This window comes from Mizuhopecten yessoensis, unplaced genomic scaffold, assembly GCF_002113885.1.
Source record: "Mizuhopecten yessoensis strain PY_sf001 unplaced genomic scaffold, ASM211388v2 scaffold7441, whole genome shotgun sequence".
Lineage (NCBI taxonomy): Eukaryota > Metazoa > Mollusca > Bivalvia > Pectinida > Pectinidae > Mizuhopecten > Mizuhopecten yessoensis.
Window position 1 is genome coordinate 558,339 of NW_018407049.1, and position 21,625 is coordinate 579,963.

Below are 21,625 nucleotides of genomic sequence, written 5' to 3' on the forward strand. Positions count from 1 at the left end.
CATTTTGAACGTGTTGCTTTATTGCTTTAGTTATATGCATATCGTACTGGGAAAACATGCTTCCCGAAGGGCAGACCTATCTGTTAAACCTTGTTTAGACCCTTGTACATTTGTGACATCTTTTTATAAAGTTGATTGGGGTTTTCTCAAAGGGCAAATATAAACAAAATGTGTCATTTTCATAGATCCGAGGACTTTCTGCACCTTTTTTGTTTTAAATCACGGGGCTTTTTTCGAAATGCCAATATTACAGATAGATTTTTCCTTTTTGTTTTAGATCATGGGTTTTATCAAGAAGAGCAACGCCAACCCAACGGGCAGCCAGCAGTCCAAGTTATCAAAGATGGCTGCCCTGAGCAACTCGCAATTGAGTGAGAGTATCATTGACATGTTGATTTTGCAGGGAGATGGCAGCCGGTGTCAGACTGTGTGCAGAGGTCAGTGACGCTTACTATAAACCCTACCACTGTTTGAGCTATTCTCAATTTCTGCGTTATAACTGCAATTTGTTTTATAATGTAACTTTCTGGGTTTTTTTGCCACATTGTTCGTGTAATATGTATAACAAAAACAAACCCATAAATGTTCAAAATCAATTTCTTTAAGTCTGTATGATAATATTCTTTTTGAATTGTTGTCATGTGTTTGAAAAAAAACACGGATTAAAAGGAACGTTTTTTTCTTCTTCCGCCAGGAAATCCAATAACTAATATTGGAAAGCGAAAGCAAATGTTTAAGATGCTGACAATTGTGATGGTTCCAATATTTGCTCTTCTTAGCATAACGGCTAATTTCTTTGACGGGACTTTGCAAACTTATACCAAGTTGATTGCAATCCGCCAAGATCTGTACCTTGGACGCGAGCTTGGAACGTTTCTCCGCTATTTTCAGCGGGAACGGGACATGAGTACTCTTTATGCCAGCAGCATCGGTCCAGAAACTAAAGGTCGTCTGCTTAACCGCTACATTGATACCGACAGCGCACTAAATAATTTGTCCTCTTGGCCAGTAAGTGCAAGCAATCCACGACCCGAATTTCAAACCTTGGAGGTTTTCTCTGCCTATCTGGCCAAGCACCGATATGAACTAGACATCAAAGAGCTCACAACTGCGGGCGAAATAGCGTTCTATTCAGACGGCATCGATGTTTTCATCAAGTGGCTGTATGAGGCAATATCAGTGGCGAGTTCTGAATCGATTTGGAAAAGCCTGGTAGCTTATCAGGAGATCATCGTGACCAGCGAAAACATCGGACGGGAGCGAGGGTATGGAGTAACATTTTACGCACTCGGCTATTTCCGTAATCGACAGGAATACCTTATGTTTCTTGAAAGTCAGGACATCGCAAATGTCACTTTTCGGTTCGCCAGACAACTCTCAGAAATCGCCTTTAATATCTACGATCAAAGTGTGAAAGACCACCCAGTTATATTCGAAAATATCAAGAACATGCGTTTCGAGATTCGTTCCAATGAAACTTCCGTGGGTTATGGATCGCTGGAGTACGCTGACAGTTGGTTTGGAAACATGACGTTTTATCAGGACGTCATTAGAGAAGTACAAACGGCTATTGCTTCCGAAATCGATGTCATTTTGGAGACAAATTCAGCACAGAGTGTCCGCAATATCACCGTCTTCGCGCTCATGTTTGGGGCTTTTCTGTTGATATGCCCTTTAGTCGTATTTGGTGTATATTCACTTACGTCACAAATCCAAAAATACTCAATATCGATCGCCACAAGGTAAGTTTTCATTGGGTTAATTAAGCAGTCATATTGTTTTCGAACCTGACACTTGCCGTTAAAGTTACCTAGGATATGTTGACATATCAATGACAGAATTGAAGCAAGCATCGATATGCCTATCATTTGTCCATTCATTCAAGAATGTTCGTGGCAGGGATTCCTATTAAAGCATTGCTTTATGCGTTGTCGCAAGCAAACAGCTTCATGTTCTATCAAAAATCCTATGTTTACTTTCGTTACAGATATATAAGCTAGAATATTGTCTACTCCTTGTAATGTATACTCTCCAGTTAATACTACAATGTTTGTAATTTCAACAATTTGCTGATGTAATCCTGTAAGATTTAAACTGGAACATACACATGTACAAATGTATAAGTAGTATTATAATAGCTAACATTGACTATGTGTAACATATATAACATATAACATTATAGAACACGTGCATTGAAGCAAGAAAAGACATGCACGGATACGCTTCTGTACCAGATGCTACCAAAGTCGGTCGCTGAGCGACTCAAGCGTAATGAGGAGGTTTGCGCAGAGACGTTCCAAAACGCCACTCTTTTCTTTGGCGACATCGTGGGGTTCACACAGATCTCGTCCAATAGCTCTCCACTGCAAGTTGTCAACATGCTTAACAAGCTTTTCTCCTGCTTCGACAAGCGCATTGAGGAACATGATGTATACAAAGTGGAAACAATTGGGGATGCTTACATGGTAGTATCGGGTAGGCATATCACTTTATTTCGAGGGGTTGTGTCAAGTCTTTATCTGACATTAAATACGAATGATCCATAAAGGTTCGTTCTAAATGTCTGAAACACATATACTTACTTCACTAATATGGGCCACAGCACACATAAGCGTACACTGTTTATGTGTGCTGTGACCAATATCAGTATAGCATATGTGTATTTCAGACATTTGTAACGAACCCCTGTGATTGATCCATGTCATTTTCTATAATTCGGTTTTTTTTTCGGTTAGAAGTGTTTTCCTGCTTCCTTCATTGTGATCCTCATATATTAGTATGTTTAAGATTGGTTTCTTAGAAATGTTTTTTAGGCGAAGATCAGAATCAATGGTAACGCTAGTGTCTGTATAAGAAATAGCGAGATTTGTTTGCGACCAAATAAGATTAACGTTGAACCTACAACAACGGTTCACCATACAATTAATTTCCAGTCGGATACAAGTATTTTCATCAGAAGTCAAAACGCCATTCTCATTGTGTCATAGGTAAAAAAAAACTTCAACTACCAAAAGCTATTTTATCACACCTTGCCTATATAACATCGCGTCTGATTGTATTTTACTGTTCGTATGAAGGGGAAATATTTTTTAGAACTTTCGCGCACGAGATTCCTCGGTCATGTTTCGCTTCTCCCAATATGCCCTAGAAAATTACATGGATGCACCACTCAGACTTCCAAGTGACTGAATCAGACGACAACACATCCACCGACTGCCTTACTGGAGAATCATATGCCGTTTCATTGACAAAATAGTCTACAAACCTCGTTTGAGAATTTAACGTAGCTACATAATGTATATCGATGGTTTCACTTATCTCGTCATTTCGTTAGACAAAACAAACATGCAAGCACCTTCGCCCTTTGCAAGTAATGCGATTTCGAAAATACGTCTTTTTTAAAATAAATCTTTAGCGTATTACAAGGCATAAAAACATAAATGTGTATCTTTGCTATTATTTTCAAAACAGTATATATATATGTACATTCCAGGAGTTCCTAAATCGAATGGGCAGAAGCATGCTGGAGAGATCGCCACAATGGCCCTTGATCTATTAGTACATATTTGCAGCATGAAAATCCCGCACATTCCGGGTAAAACGCTCCAGCTCCGGATTGGATGTCACTCAGGTACGTGTAACACGTTATTTCTGTTTATAGTTGTCAGTATCCAGTTACTCTATGGTTCGTTACACCTTGTGAATTCGATATTTTTAACTTTTCTGGGAAAATGACATACGAGCACTTTTATGTTTAAACCATCTCAGGATGATTGTCATCCTTATTCGATAGATTGTCACGATCGACGTTTGGGCAAAAAGCCGACATTCTTGGATGTAAAATGATCATATTTACACAGAAAAGTTTGCAACCATTCAAATTTGACCGATTACTTAAGGGGACATAGGGGCGGATGGATGACTGGTAAAATCACGAGGAGTGTGGTAAACACAAACAACTATGCTATCAACCTGGTATCATTGTATGTATTACAATGTTGTAAAATCAAAGGAAAAGACTATGTATGTTTTGGGAGGGTTATGGCCAAAAAATACATTTGAATTTAAAAACCTTTAAATCAACTTTCAAACGACTGTTTCTTTAATTTTCAGTTCTTCTCAAACGCTTTCAATAAAAAAAATGTTTACATTTCTAGTTATTGTTGTCATGGTAACAAGTTCAAATATTCAGTGAATATTTTCATATTTTTTATAGGTTTTCTCCTTGAAACTATATAGCACATGCCTGAACAAACTAGGCGTAAATCTGTCAAAATTGACTGAATAATTATGCAAATTTTAACTGGCTACCATGGCAGCCTTTATTGGAACTCAAATAAATGTTCAAAATTAAAGAAACAATAATTTGAAAGTTCTATTGATTTTTAATTTCGATGGATTTCGAGGCCAAAAAAGGCCCAAACTATGTATTGGAAGTAATAAATTACTTTTACACAAACATATCTTAATTCGTTTTAATGTTGTTGTTTTTTTCGACCACTTCCTACGTTTCGATTGTGTAAAAGAATAGTTTTACCTGTGGAGTACTCATTACGTTTGGTTTACAATATTCGTCAGTGTAACACAATTGATGTAAAACAAACATCATGGATTTTATCTATTTATTCCGATATATAAGTAAACTTCCCAGAAGAAAATAATCTATAATAGCGTAAAGTAATTTCTATTTATTGATGCGTCCACTTTGGCAAGACGTGTTAAAGGGTTACATAGTCTAACCGTCCGTCCCTAAAATGATCCCTCTATGACTTGGATTTCCCTCAGGTTCCGTGGTCGCTGGCGTGGTGGGAACAAAGATGCCGAGATATTGCCTGTTTGGGGAAAGCGTCAATGTGGCTGCTAAAATGGAGTCTCTCGGACGACGTAAGTCATGTGTTCTCTTCCCAAATATTAGTAATATTGCACGGTGTAAAATACAACTCATATTTTATATATCACATATAAGTATATTAAAGGAAAATAAGATAATACCGAAACGTAAACGAAACCGTTTTGTCGCGATATCAGCATTAAATGTTACAGCTCTGTAGCGACATTAGGTTCCACATGATATTGTCAACGAGGAGCAACTTGTAGAATCTTTGCTTTGGTGGTGGAGGAAATATGGAACACCCAGCCTCAGGATCCGTCAAACTTGCACATATATACTGATGATAAATACTCAGACATTGACAGAAGCTAAGCTGCTGTTTTAAAATTTAGTTATTGTTATATGTACAAATGTATGTGAACAAACTATATGGGTTTATGGCGATATGTTTTTGTTTTGTTTTTAGCGAGCATGATCCATATAAGTGAGACAACATTTGACATTCTTAACGAACTTGGAGGTTACGTGATGGAGCTACGGACTGACGACTTGGCCAAGGTAAAACAACAATGGGATGCTATTCCCGTATGATTTTTCAGGCCCCCACTCTACACACTACCCGCTATGTGACACTTTTCACATTAGCAAAACTACTTAAACCTTTATATTTACATTTGCATGGCATTGCCGCTATATAGCCTCTTTGAAAGCTGTGTCGTTGATGGGACTTTAATTACCATGCATCACGAGACACAATTCTTAGCGTATTAATACAACACTGACCGGAACAACAATATCCAATATAAAATAAACATGACGGCTGCTGAAATATCGCTGGCCATTATGAGATTTGACAATGTCATTATAAATTTATGTGCAAAATAAAAAATAAAATAAAAAACACTTTTATTACAACGAAAACAAGACCAAGGTCTGCAATATCGTACAAAATGCACATCGGTTGAAATCTCCAATGCCGGCAATGGAAACAATTTTAACGCTCATGCAATTTTAACAGAAATATCGTCTGTTACACTGCACTGATCAACAGGGGTTCGTTAACTTCCAAAAATAACTCCCTTGTGGAGAGCAAGGTCGGATTTACGGTGTTCACTGTATTTGTCCATGCGCGAAATTTGTTCCGGGGAAAAATCGAAAATATTTCAAATCTTGCTATCAGCTAACTTAAATCACCCTATAGACATATCATACGCAATTGTATCGATACTGAATTGTGGAATACAATTGAAGTGTTTATTAAAATTTCAAAGTACTACTTTGTTTGCCAATCAGCACGCGACAATACGCTGTTCAAACTATTGAACGAAATTGTGTGGACTGTCGATAAGGCGGGCATTTTTGATTTTAAATATAAATTATAAGTTAAAATAGAACATAAGAGGCAGAGAAAACGTAAATATATAAGTATTGAACTGTTTTTGTATGGTATTTATGATCTATTCGCTAGCGCGCATTATGTTGTTTTCTTGCAAAGCTGTGTCATTCAAATAGATCATAAATACCATACAAAAACAGTTCAATGCTTAAATGAGTACCTTGCCTGGTATAAGTCTGTCAAATATGTGTGGTTTTGTTTTACAGTGAAATGAAATATGTAAACGTTTAAATGTCACGGTTTTTTTCAAATTTCTGTGCTACAGGTAAAATTAATATTCACAGTATAATCTGGCAGAAATGTTTAACATTTACCTTCCGTACATAGATATAGCTTTACTATGTAATTTACTCTAAACGTACTAACGTACAGCTGTGTTGTAAGTAAATGTGTTGATGTATCTACGCCGTATATATTCTAGTTTTACACAGATCAGCAAACATTTACATGGTCTTGCTAGAAAGAAAGTGACAAAATAAACATTGCGATATGTTTAAACAGACAGTAAACACGCAAACAGATGTCAATTCAATTAGTTTTGGTGGCTTTTTCATCCAAACAAGATAGTGTAACAATCGAACTGCAAATATACAAAAAATATTTATTAGCATTACAATGTTTCTTAAGTATGTTGTAAGCAACCTTCCTCGGGTCAAACGATTTTTTAAAGAAACAGACCCATATAGCACAACACTTTTGGTTCATAGATAATAATATATATCTTACATGTCGCTTAATGGTGTATTATGAAAACAAAATTCTTTCGAAAACAAGTAAGATATGCAAGCATAAGTGTGTAACAAAATCTTACAAAGACAGGGTTGCATAGAATAGTGTTGTCTCTGTTATTTATTCTCAGTTTTGTAAAAAGTTGTCTATGTTCTAAATTTAGCAACGAAAAAAATCTTAATTCAAAACTTAACTGTATAGAATAGGATTAACAGTGTTACGAATTGTATGAAATGATTGCTATACAATTATCTTGTAGACCGACCCGGTGCTGATGTCCTCCTTTAGAGGTACCGTGAGAACATATTGGTTGATACGGAAGGAAGGGTTCTTCCTAGATGATGTTAACCTATCCTCGAGGGAAAACACACCTGATTCTGAAGATATTCACTGAAGTAGTCTACATAAGTAACGGCGTGTCCGAAGAAGCACATGGCGATGTCTACAATAATAATGACGGAGTTTATAGAAACAATGATGATGTCTACAGAAAATATGACGATGTTTAGAGAAACAATGACGATATCTACAGAAACAGTGACGATGTCTAAAGTTACAATGACGATGTCTACAGTAACAATGGCGAAGTCTACAGTAACAATGACTATGTCAATAGGTAACAATGACGAAGTTTTCAGAAACAATGACGATGTCTACAGAAACAATGGCAAAGTTTACAGAAACAATCTCGATATCTACACAAACAGTGACGATGTCTAAAGTTACAATGACGATGTCTACAGTAACAATGACGATGTCAACAGTAACAATGACGAAGTTTTCAGAAACAATGACGATGTCTACAGAAACAATGGCAAAGTTTACAGAAACAATCTCGATATCTACACACACAGTGACGATGTCTAAAGTTACAATGACGATGTCTACAGTAACAATGACGATGTCAACAGTAACAATTATGAAGTTTTCAGAAACAATGACGATGTCTGCAATAACAATGGCAAATTTTACAGAAACAATCTCGATATCTCCACAAACAATGACGATGTCTACAGTGATAATGACGATGTCTACAGAAACAATGACGATGTCAACAGAAACAATGACGCTGTCCACAGTAACAAAGACGATGTCTACAGAAACAATGACGATGTCTACAGTAATAATGACGATGTCTACAGAAACAATGACGACTTTTACAGAAACAATGACGATGTCTACAGTAATAATGACGATGTCTACAGAAACAATGACGACGTTTACAGAAACAATGACGATGTTTACAGGAACCATGAGGAAGTTTACAGAAACAATCTCGATATCTTCACAAACAGTGACGATAATTGCAGTGACAATGACGATGTCAACAGAGAAAATGACGATGTCAACAGAAACAGTGACACTGTCTACAGAAACAATGTCGATGTCTGAGACAATATTATGATGGTAGTATGTTGAACAACGTTGAAACCCCTACTGGCATCGATCACATAATTATAAAAGCCATACCTTTTTCCATTTGAATTTCATTTGTTTCTTAAAAAAATCACACAACTTTGGTAAAGAGTTATAACATTTATATATTCTCTTACTGCAGCCATATCTGGTATCAACTCTACGTCATAACATTTATATATGTACTTTCACTGCAGCTATATCTGGTCTCAACTCTACGTTATTACATTTTTATACACTCCCACTGAAGTTATTTCTGGTCTCAATTCTCCGTTATAAGATATCTCTGTATACTCTCACTGTAGTTATGTGTGGTCTCAACTCTGAATTATTTCATCTCTGTATACTCTCATTGTAGCTTTGTCTGGTCTCAACTGTAAGTTATAACATTTCTATATACTCTCACTGCAGCCATATCTGATCTCAACTCTACGTTGTAACAACTCCATATACTCTCACTGTAGTTACCCCTTGTTCCCACTGTTAAATGAAAATCTCTTTAATAACACATTCTTTCACTTGGGTTCGTTCAACTAATACCTATTTCCTTAATTTCAGTATGTTTTATTATGCATATCTTACGAACAATCGGAACTGGGCAACAGGCATACAAATCCCTTTCCATACAATATTTAACAGCACATACCCATCATATTTATAGTATATATATGTAACAACATTTTGTTTTAACATTTGACATTTATATTGTATGATGCAGTTTGGAAAATATATATCTCTAAATTACTGTTATATTTAAAAGAGGAATGTCATAATATCAGTCTGATCGTCTAACACGGACTGTAGGCCAAAGGAAACCAATTTTCCGTGTTTGATTCGTCAAGACCGGTGACCAACAGACCAACTCATGCAACAATTAAACATACAATTGAAAATCAGAAGAATCTAATAGAAAAGTAGCGTGTCTCCAATGTACCTCTGAACCAGCTCCACAATATCTATATTCATAGCATAGTCTCTTGGTTGAAAACCATAGAGAAAAGTTTGAGGATTAAGCGGAATACTGTCACCTAGAGCAGAGAGTGAGTTGAGGTAAAAAATGTCTTTGGAACGTATAAAGAGGACATTGGAAGAAAAATTATCAAAGTCTTCACCAATGGGAACCACCTATACACGTAGGGCTATCTTTTAGATGGGAATTAAACTCTGTCAAAGGCTTTGCTGGTATCACAGAAAACCTTATTTCTTCATGGCGTCAATATTTCATCCATAAACAGTATCTAGCTTAGCAATTGCATTGTCTGCATTCCTGGAAGTGTTTTTTTCAATTGCTTTATCATTAAATGACGTCGAACCTAGATAGATTTGACAGGTTTTTTACATCATAAATTGCTCCTGATTGCTACCTTTATCTTGTCCTACCGTTCCGATTTTGTCTTTGTGTAGTGACGCTTTAATATTTATGTTATTGTTTGTTTACTGTGAAAATAACAAGCATCAGTAAAAATAATAAACACCTTTTACCATACTATTATTTCTTTAAGAAGTTATAGAATCATTGTATATGTAATGTTTGCTATCTAATAAAAATGTTGAAACTAGGCAAACGTGTCCACGTTTTGAAGGTATTTATAACCTGGTGTTGATGTAGTCGGTCGTACATTATGTTTGTTGTAATCTCCCATTACGAAGTCCTCTATATACTTATTACTCCGTATAATAAACAACAAACTGCTTATATCCAACTAGCTGCTCCGCCTTTAGGAACGACTGAGTCGGCGTTTAATTCAAATCGTTGTTTTATGAACATATATATATATATCATACGCGTAGCCCACACTCGACAATCTCCCCTTCTCGAACCATGTTTATCTACATAAACAAAGCCTGCCACCCAACTTGAAAACCAATTTTAGGGATACAGGAGGTGTACCAACCAAATGTTCAGGTTTACCTTGCTGGGATTTATAAACATTAAGTATAAACACGATCTTCATACATTCAGGAGAAACCCCTATACAAGCTATTATTTCCCTTATATTACAATGAATTATGCTGAATTTAAACAATCCGTTCCTGAGCTGACCAAAAGCTAGAATGCCTAACAAACTAACCCCTTCACGCCTTAGGCTTTCAAAACAATCTCATTGGTCGGCTATAAACCGCACGTGCTTCCCAGCCTATACGATTGCCACGTACCTACAGGACAAATAATTCCCGCTATTCTACGAACCGCGGGAAATTTAAATTACTAATTCATACCTAAACATAATTAACACTTAGTTGCTATTTAGTCATCCGTATGTATAAATGAGTAATTTTTACGTAAGAATAAATTAGGCAAGTGCATATTAGTAATGTGGCACCAGTTGTTCGAATGTTGCTCAACCTTAACCAGTGGTTACTGAAAAAAACATCACTTGCTGCCAATAAGTAGCAAGGGCGTTTTACAAATTTAATCCTCAAACCACATCAATATTACAAGTCGCAACCAGTCTTGTAGCATTAAATGATGTAAGATGTTCTTGAGTTTGTTGTATTCATATTTAAGATTTCCCTAACCACTGATTTACTCTAACCAATCTTTTAGCAATCGTGGCCTGTACGCTAGAACTAGTAATTGGTACGTAATAATACGTTTTATTGATCAGTGCGTGCAATTCAGTAATTTTTACATACTCTGTAATTTATTTATAAATTAGCCCTAAATACGCCACTGCAGAAGACGAAATGGAAGCATTACTTTCGACATGTGACTTCAACAAAACAAAACCTGTTCCTCTTATATGTCTTTTAAGAAGCATTAAACTAAACAAAAACGTGTGCATCAATAACATTGGCGTATTTTAAGCAGTCCTTTAAAGCACAGGTATCTGTAAACATACGTACTTACTATAAGGCAAACTTTCCAAGCACTTAATTTACAATGTACCACATCGCAATATGGACTTCTAACATCAAGTGAAATAAAAATAGAGATAATCCTGTACAATTTTCAATCTCAAAACTTAAATCCTGTTGAAGCGTTTAAATTCTCCTTTATGTATACCACGATTCTTTGTACATAACTGAAACCAATGATTAAGTATTTCAGTCCCTTTCGATCTATGACTAGCTCACGTAAGTACCATATTGCCAACAGAAATGAGATTTTAAACATCACATACATGTAGTCAAAACTGATATTGAGGGCTAACTGTGGACCTGTTCTAGTCAATCTGTTTTCTGTGTTGTAATGAGCTGACTCTTTAAATCATATATACAGGGGACCAATGTATTTCTTGCATACTAGACCGAGATATCCGCATTTCCGGCGGTGCTGGAAAATTCCATCCGACCCACTGGTCTAGATCGCTTACACGCGCAGACTGGTGGGGAAATTATAGTGACCTTTCGGGGTCACGCTATTGTTCGTGACGTCATTTTATGATGTTTTGGGGTCAGTCAGGGTCATTGACATCACTAACAATTGCCATCCAGGCTTCATAGGCAAATGAGAAATGTGCGGACAGTTTACAACTTAACTAGAAGAACAGCTGTTTTTACGGGGTTTTGGGTAATAAGCAAGAAATAGAATCCATCCCTGAGGTGAGGTAAGGATAAGGTTATTCAAACCCTCGGGATAAAATATTGAGCAAAAGACCCTCGGCAAAGCCTCGGGTCTCCTACTTAATATTTTATCCCCTGGGTTTGAATAACCTTATCCATACCTCACATCAGGGATGGATTCTATTATTACGTACCTTAGGTCTCACTCAGGGCGGCTTGAATCCAAACTCAACAAAGGTTTATTATCATCATCATGAGACCTAGTTTCCAACTAAAGTATAGAAACGCTTTCCATGGTTGAAGTAATCTTCACCGTGTCCGATATCATTTACTGAATTATACAGGAAACATCGTGACAGGTGCTACACATGATGCGTACGTACTTCTACAAAACAATAGGTTTCATAGTTCTTTTTTGGCTATGTCATTTTTCAATATATTGTGTATACCCTAATTCAGAAATTTATTTCAACGAAAACAAGTTCATTATTTAAGGATTAACTTGAATATATTTTTTTGAATATGCATTTTTTGTAAAACAGAAATAGAAACAATAGTTCATATGCTATGGGAGTGTGAAAAAGTACAGTCATTCTTTCAGAACTTTGAATTTTTATTAGACGCATTATTTATTCCATTTACTTTTAATAAGGAAACTTTCATTTTTGGCATGCATAACTATAAAAGTACTTACTATGCAACTGATAAGNATATATTACTGTAATTCTCTCATCTCTATAATTAAGATTATGTACTAATAAATGGACACACATGGACTCAACATCTTTACCACTTGGACCCCTTGTTGTCTTCTCAGCCCTCTCCCCCCCTCCTCAATTTCTGTAAAAGCTCTTTTGCTCCTTCCCTCCCCACCCCCACCCTCTCTCTCTTTCTTTCTCTCTCTCTCTCTCTCTTTAAAAAACCCATTACAAAATTTGTATTAAATGTTGGTTGAAGAATGAAAATGAGTGCGAAAATGGAGGTATAACACCAAAAACCCGGAGAGTACACTAAATAAACCGCGAAGCGGTTTATGATGAGAGTACACTCCGGTTTTTTGTGTTATAAGCTCCATAACATGAAAAATATATTCAAGTTAATCCTTATAATTTAATCTACTATACACAATCCCTGTGGGAATCCAATTTTATTGATGGACTCTTTTCTCTTAGAAATTATTGCGCTGCTGTATCAGCCATTCAAAAGCGACGTTATAAACGGCGACGTCATTTTTTACGTTATGGGCTGATAACATAAATTTTTAAGCCAATGAAAATGCTTGTCACAAACAAGATTAAATCATATTAGAATATTTTAATATATTTTTATTTGATACATATTTATTATGTTGTACATCATAAAACATCAAACGTAATAGAATAATAATTTTATTTTCTTCCCATTCAATTCAATCAACAGTAAAGTCAACACATTGCTATAAAATCACCGAAGTACATTTTGGCTTTAAAAATATATATATTAAAAATTGTTTGAATAGAAAAATAGACATCATATGAAATAACAATTAAGATAAGGTACTTTGTTGACTATCTTCAAAGTACATTAATTCACACTGTAGCATAATTAATTGTAGTGTCATTCTCAAAATATATTTCTCACACATAAATAAACGTATATGCTAAAATGCATCTATTCTCATAAATATCTTTTAAAACCATTGAACAGTTTAGGTTTTTGACACACGTCTGTTTAAGCACACAATCATCAACCTTTTCAATTTCGTCATAGTATGACTTAAGGAGGCTCCACCCTTTCGCAATTAGCCAGCAGGGTTCAATGAAAGTTTCACATAATGGTTATGTCACTATGTAGAGATGATTTTATGAAAATCTAAGCATTCCGATAAACTGGGGATTTTTTTTGTAAAAAATACCGAAATATTGAATTTTTGTCAAATTCAACACTTTTACATTTTTTGAGCGTGTGGCATTGTTCAAAACTATAACAACAATAAAATAATGAAAAGAAACAACCCTACAAATATTTTATTTATCATAAAATATCTACAACATGTTACAAAAAGCGTTTTTTATTGAAATTGTTTGGATAACAGTTACTAAATACAAGCTAAAAGCAAACAGGACACATAGTTTCATACAAAAAGACTGAAAAATTGAACCAAATGCACACAAAGTCTTTATAATTAATTTATTTTACATTTTACAATAATTTTGATCCTGATGAGAGTTGTCTACCTTGAAAAAAACCGGAACTTTTTGCAGAGGGATAGAATTTATACAATGACACTTATTTTCTTTACTATACCAAAAAACGACGGAAGTAATTTAAATTACTAGATTTAATTGTCAATTTACTGTTCTTTTATGGAACAAAATTACTCTCAATCATGTACACTTTGGACATCATTCCATAGCCTGCTTACGCATGGTATATTAACATGTCAGGTACATATGTAACCATAGGCTATCGCATGGTATGCCGTTATTACGTGCACGCACATGCACTTGCATTTTATAGGGATCTTGATATTTTACAAACCACTTTTTAACAGAGTTATTGTAATTGCATTTGTGAACCGATTTATCTGACAGAGCGTAACTCGCTCGACAACAAAAGTCGTAGCGACCAAGAGCTTGTGAACTACTGTTAGCACGTGATACGTACAGGTGAGGTCGGTAAACAAAACACATCAGTCTGCATTCCATGCGCCTCATATACGACCTTCTTGGAAGTCGTCTGATCATATGTCAGTGTTTGCCCGTGAGTTAATTAATGTCTTTGTATCATAAGCCTTATTTCTGAAGTACGTGTGATTACACATTTCCAAGTTAAGTCTCGATATCGGGTGTTGACATATCATCGTCACGCACGTGTACTATTGTTTACCCGGTGTTACTATAATTTACACCACGATACGCAATACGGAAATGACGACACGAAAATACGAAAAGAAAAACATGTGTATTACGAAGGGTGGAAACTCCTTAATCCTTGTAAAACCTGTCCCCTGTTGTCAGGAAATCTATTTCCAAGTACCCAGTTTATTAAAAATATATTGATCACACAAGTTATCAAAATCAACATTTTATTTGGTTGACCTTAAATGTCAATGTTTTCATTAAGTTGTTTGATTGAGATAATTTTCATTTCCAGATCGAAACGGTTTATTCTACATTTTCAATAGTTAAGATACCTATACTTACATGGATACTATAATTTACTTCAATAACGGTCCTTTCTACGGTATCAAAATGTTTCAGCTTAATTAATAGACGGTTGATTCGTTCTCATGAACATCTTTTAGGTATAAGGACATTTGGATAGATGCGTCCTATTGACAGATATACTTAGCTATCCAGGGTTTTCTATCGGGGAGCTTTCAATCTACGTTTACAATTTTTACCCTCATCATTATTGATGATCTGTTTTAGAACAATGATATTATTTTAGTGATCACTTTGTCTTAGATCGATGGTGACTACATACGTTACTGGACAGGAAACATCATAAGAGGTGCCACGTAGTGCTGGAAACCTTTACCGTTACAGAACACGTGGATTGACCAAAGGTTTTGAGTAGATTAATGATATGCATCCTTACAGCTGTAATCAGATCTTAAGTACGCCCTGTTGTTATGTCTGGGTTTATTAAATGCAGTAGGAGTGTATTTCAATGAAACACAAGCGAATTTCGGCTTGTGCAGCAAATTAATTTGTATTAATGGAAGTGATATGTTTTATCCGGTTCTATTGTATTATAAATCATTCAGTACAAGTGTATATGATCATGAATAATCATTACAACTGCGTGTAGTTATACATATTCACATATTTACCATGGATAAACTTCCACATGTATTTTCATCAATATGCTTAAAAAATGGGATTGTATCGTTGTCCCATAGATCAATATATCACGACAGGTTATTCGTACACCTCAACTGTAATTCTGCGAGACCTTCACATGATCACTCGCTACTACACACATGACCCAATCCAAATCTACATCGTCCAGCTAGGATTCTCAAACAGCGTTGATGAAAGAATGTTTTTATAATACATTTGGTGAACATTTTAATTTTCATTCATTCTTTAGAGTAGGCGAAAAATATATAAAAAAACACTATACAAATGACCACCACTGACAATAATTCACATTTCGAGTTGTGTCACGATCCAATTCACCATTTTTTTCAGGAATGTAAACTCAAAGAATGCTGGATACAGTTTACAAAGAATACGTGTTATTGTCCTCAATATTCTAAACTGTTGCATCATCCTCTGTGATCATAAAATGTCATCATCTTCACTGATAAGCTCGTCGAATGCATCGATTTGTCTGGAAATGAAAAAAAGAGAATTTCGTTAGGAATTTTAAAATACCATTTTCATAATAGTTTTAAAACTGGGTCAATTCAAATTAATGTCGAACTTCTGATTTAACTTCTTTGTGTTTTAATAAACATATTATTTCACCTAATTCGTCATTATGTAGACAGTTTTCTGTTTTGTTTCACTTGCTAATTAAAATGAGCACATTATGAATACAAATCTATATTAGCTGTAATACAAAACGTCCCAGTGACACCTCACAGAAAAAAAGCCATGCAAAAGACATGAAGCGTAGAGAGGCATTGACATAATCAAACCAAACTAGATACAATAGATAAGCCGTCATGAATCAAAAGCATGCATCCTGAGTTTATCAATATCCTTAAATGACTCATGGTTGTCAGTCCTCATAGGGAAAATAGGTGAGATTCTGTGAAAAAAAAATAATCTTGAATGCAATATGTAAAATGACCTTGAACATTAAACCCAAAAATTAAAGACTTTGTATGACCACTTACATGCTTAATGTGCGTGTTTTATTATATATAGTCTGAAACCTGAAATGATTTTAGAATGGCTGCAATGCCTTATGAAGGCATGGTCTGGAACTACAGCAACATGACAAGTCATAGGATATCTGGCCCGTTGGCTCATAAAGAATAAAACGTCGTTTTTATCATGTTGATAAACTTTCTGAGAAAATTCCTGATGTAGCAAAGATGCTATCATATTGATGGCCAATGAGATCTGATCATGACGGCAACCGTAAGTCTTGCTCAAAGTCCTCATTAACCTGCAACGCTTAAAACGCTGTGTTTTAAGTTTGTCCGTCGGCATTTCCTTCAAAATATATCATCAGGAAGCTGTCAATCTGATTGCAGTAACTTAAATAACTATGTTTGAATTTTGCAAAGAATCATGCTTGAGCAAGGGTCTTAAGCAGAAAGTTCCATTAAACTCTGCGAAAGTATGTTAAAAATATATCTTTTCCAAACTATCAGCATATACATTACATCAGTGTGGATTTTTCAGAGTATTTGTACAGGTGTAACGGTAATTTCTTAATATAGTCAGGACTGTTGTCGAGAGAATTTGGTAAATTTAATCTTAATATGATAATTCCTTCGATTAGTGACCTCTTAAAATATGCCCAAATTTGGCAAAGAATCACACTTATACCAGAGATTTTGGTATGACATATACAAGACAAAGTGCACTACAAATCAGATAACGCCTTCAAAACATATCACTGGCAAACCCATTAGCAAATCATATTGTATCAGCTGTGATACTATGTATGCGCGGATTTGTCATAAAATAATTAGCACATAATGACCAAGACAGTTCATCATAATTTTGTTAATTCCTTCAAAAGACATCGACTGGAAAATGATCTGTACACTTTGCTAAGTATGGTAAGATAGATATATGTGGTGTGGAGTGATGCAGTGTGGCTCGGTGAGATGTATGGTGGTATTTGTAGAAGGTTAGTGTGAGGTAGACATGGTAATGGCATGATTACATATATACTATGTACTTACATGGAGTCCGGAGACGAGACATGTGCAATGTCCATTGCATTCATTATCTGTTCAACATTCAGAGTGTTGTCAAAAACAGATCCAAACCCAGACATGTCATCCATAGCTCTGACAAAACACCAAACAACATGTTTCAATTCCCAAACACTAACGAAAACTGGTACATTGTAAGAAGGTTGTTACAAGCTTAAGAGACAGGCAGCCTACAAGCAAATCTGATTTACTTTCTTATTGTTTCTTTATCTCAATTCAATAGCCCTAATCATACAATAAATGGATTAATAATAACATGTTATATTTGTAACAAAAAACAAAACAAAAACACAACATTAATAACAATAACTTTTGCTTTCAATTTGACTATAACAGAACATCTTTTAAAAATTCCTGAACACCAAATAGACGGTGTCAAAAAATGTAAAATTATTTCGTACAAACTAAAGGTTGGTTTTGGGAACAAAAAAGTCTCCCCTTATTAGCAAATATTCTTTCTCGTGGTCCTTCTTTTGCAAAACAAAGTTTCGCAAATAATGTAAGTGTCAAATAACCGTGGATCTACACATTTCTTCAATATATTTAGGTTATCAGAGGAATTAAATTTCAAAATAAATATATGAATTAATGCAATTAAAGATAATGATGCGGTAGATTATATTGCCTTAACAGTTTATGGTTACAACTGAAAGGATTGCACTTATTTGTCCATGTCCTAAGTCTCATCAGAATCCTATCATATTTGACAAAATTATTGTGTGGAAACCGTTGACTAATCAGAGCACAGTATTCCAATTAATTATACATGCATTTCGCCTAACATCACGGGTAGCCTCGGTCTTTGTATTTTGTACATGCATACGAAGTTTCATCAATATCAAAAATTATTCTTTAAGCTTTAAGTTATCTCGCAAAACTTAAGTTTCGAAGTTGACCAATCATAGCACAATATGTTAATTAATAATACATAGATTTGTCTCCACTTTGAACTTAGTTTAAATCTTTGAATGATGTACACAGTTTCACAGGTTTCATGACAATTGGTTAATATCTAAGCATGCTACCTTAAGGAAACCAAAGTGTAGTGGATGGACAACAAACGGAAGCTCCCTATATCACAAAACGTCCCATCAAAAGTTTTAACGGGCGTATCAAAATGAGTTTTCTGATTTCTCCCGTAGATAGATGTCTCAAAGTTCAACCTACACTGTACATCTCAAACTGATTCACTGTTTACATGCATTTCTGCATAAGATAAATCGTTACGGTTGACTAAATCTTTATGACAATGAACAGGTGTGTAAATGGTATCATAGGACTGTTTTACACCTTCCACGTGAAGATAGTATATTTGCCAAAAAACCTATTTCCGAAAAAAAGACTTCTCAAAAATATATTGTATTGTTTAGTGTCAAATAACTCTAAAATTGATGGGTACCTGGCTCTTTTTTGTTCTTATGCTTTTTTATGTTTGGTTTTGTTTGAGCTGACACATGTGAACATACCTTTAAGTCAGCTTGATTTGGGGTAGTACAGTAACAAGTTCTAAACATCATTTTATTTGCCATTTCGTTATTATTTTTCTCCCTTGGTGACAAAAAGGGGTAATATTTTTCAAAATCTGCCATTGAAAGCAAAACCTTCATTAACTGTGAAAAACATATTTCCCAACGTGTTAATTTCAAACTATCGCTTCTGCTCTACTAATTTATGAATGCATTTCAACCACAGTATTGGTGAAATAAAAGCACAATGTAGCACCAATACTACCCACTGTCCAAGGCAAAGTATGTGCCGACAGGTGATTTTATCATTGGGGCTGCCGTCCTTACCAAGTAACATCGTGGTAGATATCATAATGGTTATAACGAGAGAACGTAAGCCAAAACATGCAAAGGATGTGAATACATAGATGATAGTATCGTCGCAAAGAGAAGCCGCATAGGAAGAAGAAGCTCAAGATTTCTGCAAACATGCTGCAAGCTTGCTGGGAAGCCGTCATTTTTGCACAAACTAAAGGCAAGCTTGGCGTTTATCTGCAGTAGTTTATATGTATTTGCTATATCTATAGATAAAGGTGCAGTTTACAGTATATATGTATTTACTATTTCTGTAGAGAAAGGTGCAGTTTACAGTATATATGTATTTACTATTTATGAAGATAAAGGTGCAGCTTACAGTATATATGTATTTACTATTTCTGTAGATTAAGGTGCAGTTTACAGTATATATGTATTTACTATTTCTGTAGAAATCTATTTACTATTTTTGTAGTTAAGGTTTATTTTACAGCTATATATCAATGGGTGCTTCTGCAGGCGGAGGAATAATTAAACCCCCAATATAACAATTCTCTCAATTTGAAATAAAAAAAAATACAGCTTTTCCAAACAAAAACACAAAAAAACAATATGTGCTATTATATAAACCAAGTAAAGACAGTTAAAAACATATGTTAAACACTATCAAAATGATGTCATCAATTAGTAATGCTCTCTTTTTCAGTACAGTCAAACATTCAGGGTATCTGAACTATTTTGGGCCTTTCAATAAGCCTAAAACAATTCAATATTGACCGAAAAATTACCAATAGTGACCATTAATAACCAAACAATTTCTGACAACACAATGGTTTGAAAGCGGTAAACAAAACCCATTTGATACAAGGATAACAAACTGGTTTTAGCATGGAAATAAGATTCATGTGAAATTTTACAACAACTTTACATGTAACTAATTATTGCAAGTTTGTTTTCTCTGAATCCGTTCAGAACCTTACAACCAAAGTAGAAAAATAAATTATCGTCAGTTGCATGACGGATGACGACGTTCATGACCTCAAATGACTACATCAATTCTCCTGTGCATTAAGAAAATATCCCAAGGTTCCCTGGATGTCTTGAGAACACAGGAGCAATCACACAGCTGATTCAGGAAGCCAACATCATCCAAGGAGACAAAGCAGTTATTTGGTTGGAATAAAATAACGTATACAGTTCTGCCCAAGAACAACTGATTTTCAAGGTGATGGAACACTATCACATCCCAGAACACACCCAATGAAGTGTTATATGGGCTATTTCAGGCTCTGGTTCACAGTAGGAGGGATAACAATATCATGGCAGGCACAAGAAAAGGGTATTGTGACAGTATGCACCATCTTTGTTATACTCTTTGTGATTGGGGAAGGGCTTGATCATCAAGGTGCCAGACAGGAAAAAAAATGACTTAAAGCATCAACAGGAGTACGACTACCACCAGACAGGGGTTTCATGGGCGACCTGAAAATAATAACACCGATGCATGTGCAGGCACAATGAAATTCATTGGCCCCTGATGAAATCATTGGGTGGGCAAGGATGAAATGTAAACCAAGGAAATCAGAAAGTCTGCATCATGATGAAAAGAAAAAGTTAGACGCTAGTCTAAATGACAGCAGGAATATCAAACGATTGCAGACGCAGGTGGAGGAATGCCTGCGGAAGATTGAAAGAAAAGAATTGCTTGTGAAATTCATGAATTTACCAGCTGGGTTTCTACCTCACCAGACTTAGCCTTTCTCACTGTATGAAGTGAGAAAGATCATCAGACACTTTAAAGATGGCTCAAAATACCCCCAAGTTTCACCAGTACTGACCTGTAGCATGACTGCCAAACTAATGCACATTGTAACACTACCACAACTGGTACAATTTTAACAGTTTTTCAATGATATTTATAAATCCAGATATTATATCTGACGTGTCTTGATTCTTGACAAAGACTACACACATAGAGCTTTGTTTTCAGGAAAAGTTTTTATTCTAAGAAATTTGTTTTTGAAAATAGAACGCTAAGTATCCAGATCGGTATGCAACTTCATAGGCCATGAAACTTGTTTTATATCTTCTAGTTGATG

The 21,625-nt window shown here is 35.3% G+C and overlaps 2 protein-coding genes across 4 annotated transcripts in view; one reads left to right on the forward strand and one right to left on the reverse strand.

Moving 5' to 3' along the window:
• Nucleotides 1-309: 309 nt before the first annotated feature.
• Nucleotides 310-7,690, forward strand: LOC110453511. The gene is made up of 8 exons (XM_021502467.1): nt 310-437; nt 695-1,742; nt 2,183-2,475; nt 3,494-3,631; nt 4,786-4,888; nt 5,302-5,389; nt 7,057-7,062; nt 7,216-7,690. The coding sequence occupies exons 1-8, from the start codon at nt 344-346 to the stop codon at nt 7,348-7,350; spliced, it is 1,905 nt and encodes a 634-aa protein (XP_021358142.1). The 5' UTR covers nt 310-343; the 3' UTR covers nt 7,351-7,690.
• A 7,076-nt stretch (nt 7,691-14,766) lies between these two features.
• Nucleotides 14,767-21,625, reverse strand: part of LOC110453520 (signal transducer and activator of transcription 5A-like) — a 51,082-nt gene continuing 44,223 nt past the window's right edge. For 2 of the 3 annotated variants that reach the window (XM_021502495.1, XM_021502494.1), the window contains 2 exons: nt 17,734-17,841; nt 14,767-16,199 (listed from right to left, as the gene is read on the reverse strand). In XM_021502495.1, the coding sequence (XP_021358170.1) occupies nt 16,148-16,199; nt 17,734-17,841 (160 nt within the window). In that variant the 3' untranslated portion in view covers nt 14,767-16,147. The remainder of the gene's footprint in view (nt 16,200-17,733; nt 17,842-21,625) is intronic. The other variant, XM_021502496.1, reaches the window with a different exon arrangement.

Coding starts and splice junctions, on each gene's coding strand:
- LOC110453511 (XM_021502467.1), top strand. CDS start 344: ATGGCTGCCCTGAGCAACTCGCAATTGAGTGAGAGTATCATTGACATG. Junction 438..694: donor GTGTCAGACTGTGTGCAGAG/GTCAGTGACGCT, acceptor TTCTTCCGCCAG/GAAATCCAATAACTAATATT. Junction 4,889..5,301: donor GAGTCTCTCGGACGACGTAA/GTCATGTGTTCT, acceptor GTTTTTAGCGAG/CATGATCCATATAAGTGAGA.